Here is a 2,086-nt window from a genome sequence, read left to right as displayed (position 1 = left end):
TAAATCTCTACGGTTGGTTTGAATTTTTGTTTGGAAAAACAAAAGGGAAATAAAATAAGGATGAAATTTATTCTCTCTTATATTTTTATTTTATATAAAATACTATCAAAAATGAAAGTATGTTTTAATAAGACTAAAAATTAGGAAAAACTAAATATTAATAAAGTGTAAAATAAAATTTTTTGTTATAGATTAGATATATATTTTTTATTTTCTTTCTCACTTTCTTTGATAACTAAACATAGATTCGCTGATATTTTCCTTTTTTTTCCCTAAATAATTTTTGAGTTCGAAGCATAATATTAGCATTTTTTTAGCATCACCCCATCTCCCATTTGCAGATTTAGTGGTCACAATTTTACCAGAACTCTAATGGTTCACAATGGCTCCATAATGTTTCTTTGAGGATGATTTAACCATGATTTTTTTGTTGTGTTTGGAGATTCAGGAATCAGTCAAGAGTGTATTGCTGCCTCTCTGGGCACCCATTATGAGAGCAGAGGACTACAAATTTCCTTAGGCAGCACCCAGTGGTTATGATCTTGATAGAGGAATTATGTCCACAACCCTGCAAATTGTAATAGTTTGGAATAATGTGTAAATTGATGGCTCAAAACTGCTTCCTATGAAAAAAAAAATTAAATTATTCATTTCCTGAAGACAACCAAATTCCAAATCCTTGATGATTTGCCAAAGCTACTGTGCAAGTCAAGGGTTGTATTGCAAACCAAATGAAACGCTTCATTAGATCCACCTAAAATAAAAAAAAAATATTATATATATGAAAAGGAAGCACAACTGTGGCCACCACAAATGAACAACATTGCTGCACAGAAATTTCAAGGTTGATTATTTAATTAATCTCATCTTGTTCCCACAAGAAGCACACTTAAAACATCCAGCATTAAATGCAATCGAGTATAAATCTACAACAGCCGAAAATCAAAACTAATTCAATATGCTAGCTCACTATAATGCTTTAAAAGAGACCAGACCATACCCTGCATCATAACTTCCTGGAAAGCCCGAGGAATACAACAGCAGATGAGATTTGTACCTTGAGATCAGCAATATCGACATCATGACCACTTTCAACCAAGCCCCACTTTTCAACCTGCCAAAAATGAAAGTATGATTGTTTTTAGAACTAGTTGAAGCTGCAGAAGAAATAACAACCAAGTAGTATTGTGTATTTGAGACCAAAATGCCACAATTGGGCATATACATTCAACAGAGAGAGATAACAAGGGGAAAGCATCTCAAATGAAAAGGACCTGCAGATCTTCTTCAAGTCTAATCAACTCAATCACTTCCTCAATCTGCAATTTTCCACGAAAGATTCCAACAGCAATAACCAAGGAGTGTGTAGCCACAGCTATTGCATCAATTGCTGCCAATTCAGAGTCATTGGTGTTCTTTAGAAGGCTTTCTATGGCATTCACGAGATTATCCTCCTGCTTCCCACCAAAAAAACTTGAGTACACAGCAGGCTTAACACCAAAATTTGATTCCACCCAATCAAATAAAGGATCAATTTTCTCCTTTTGTCGTTCTGAAAATTTGATACTATTTTGAGTTAGCCACATCAACTAAGTGACCATATATACAAACCTATATTATTTGGAACAAGATAGAAAATATAAAATGTATACATACGTTTCCCATGCCACCAAGGGCTTGGGGAGGGTAGGATGCATGCAGTCTTACCTTCATTCTCGAAGAGATAGTTTCCATAACATAAATAATAAGTGGTGGTTCATAAGATCACCATGGATGCAGAGATCGAGGAGAGGTTGTAGGTGGCGCTGCTTGCATGGAGGAGCGAGGAGGGAGGGGCACAGGGAGGAGTAGAATGAAATTTGGGGAAACAAAAGATGGTAGGAGGGAGAAGGAGGCGGGAGTAGAAGAAAGAAGAAATTAAGGCGGAGATTTCAGATTTTGATTTTTTAAATAAAAAAACTAGTAGTGACGGTTTCAAAACCGTCACTAATACCATACTATTAGTGACGGTTCTCCCAAACCGTCACTAATGCCCTTAACTAATTTTTTAAATTTATTCATAAATATTAGTAGTGACGATTAGTTA

At 35.1% G+C, this 2,086-nt stretch overlaps 1 protein-coding gene across 1 annotated transcript; it reads right to left on the bottom strand.

Moving 5' to 3' along the window:
* Nucleotides 1-1,006: 1,006 nt before the first annotated feature.
* On the bottom strand, nucleotides 1,007-1,586 carry LOC131162847 (protein ATP12, mitochondrial-like). Its single transcript, XM_058119452.1, has 2 exons — nucleotides 1,275-1,586; nucleotides 1,007-1,114 (listed from the first exon to the last, which is right to left on the bottom strand). The coding sequence occupies exons 1-2, from the start codon at nucleotides 1,584-1,586 to the stop codon at nucleotides 1,007-1,009; spliced, it is 420 nt and encodes a 139-aa protein (XP_057975435.1).
* Between the last annotated feature and the right edge of the window lie 500 nt (nucleotides 1,587-2,086).

This window comes from Malania oleifera, chromosome 8 (assembly GCF_029873635.1).
Source record: "Malania oleifera isolate guangnan ecotype guangnan chromosome 8, ASM2987363v1, whole genome shotgun sequence".
NCBI lineage: Eukaryota > Viridiplantae > Streptophyta > Magnoliopsida > Santalales > Ximeniaceae > Malania > Malania oleifera.
The sequence above is the reverse complement of the archived record's forward strand: the minus strand, read 5'-3'. Positions and strand labels throughout refer to the sequence as shown.

Bases quoted from the DNA above. Each gene is read 5' to 3' on its own strand.
- LOC131162847 (XM_058119452.1), bottom strand. From the start codon at position 1,586: ATGTGGCTAACTCAAAATAGTATCAAATTTTCAGAACGACAAAAGGAG. The intron at 1,115-1,274 runs GTCCTTTTCATT...CATTTTTGGCAG, and splicing joins GACTTGAAGAAGATCTGCAG to GTTGAAAAGTGGGGCTTGGT.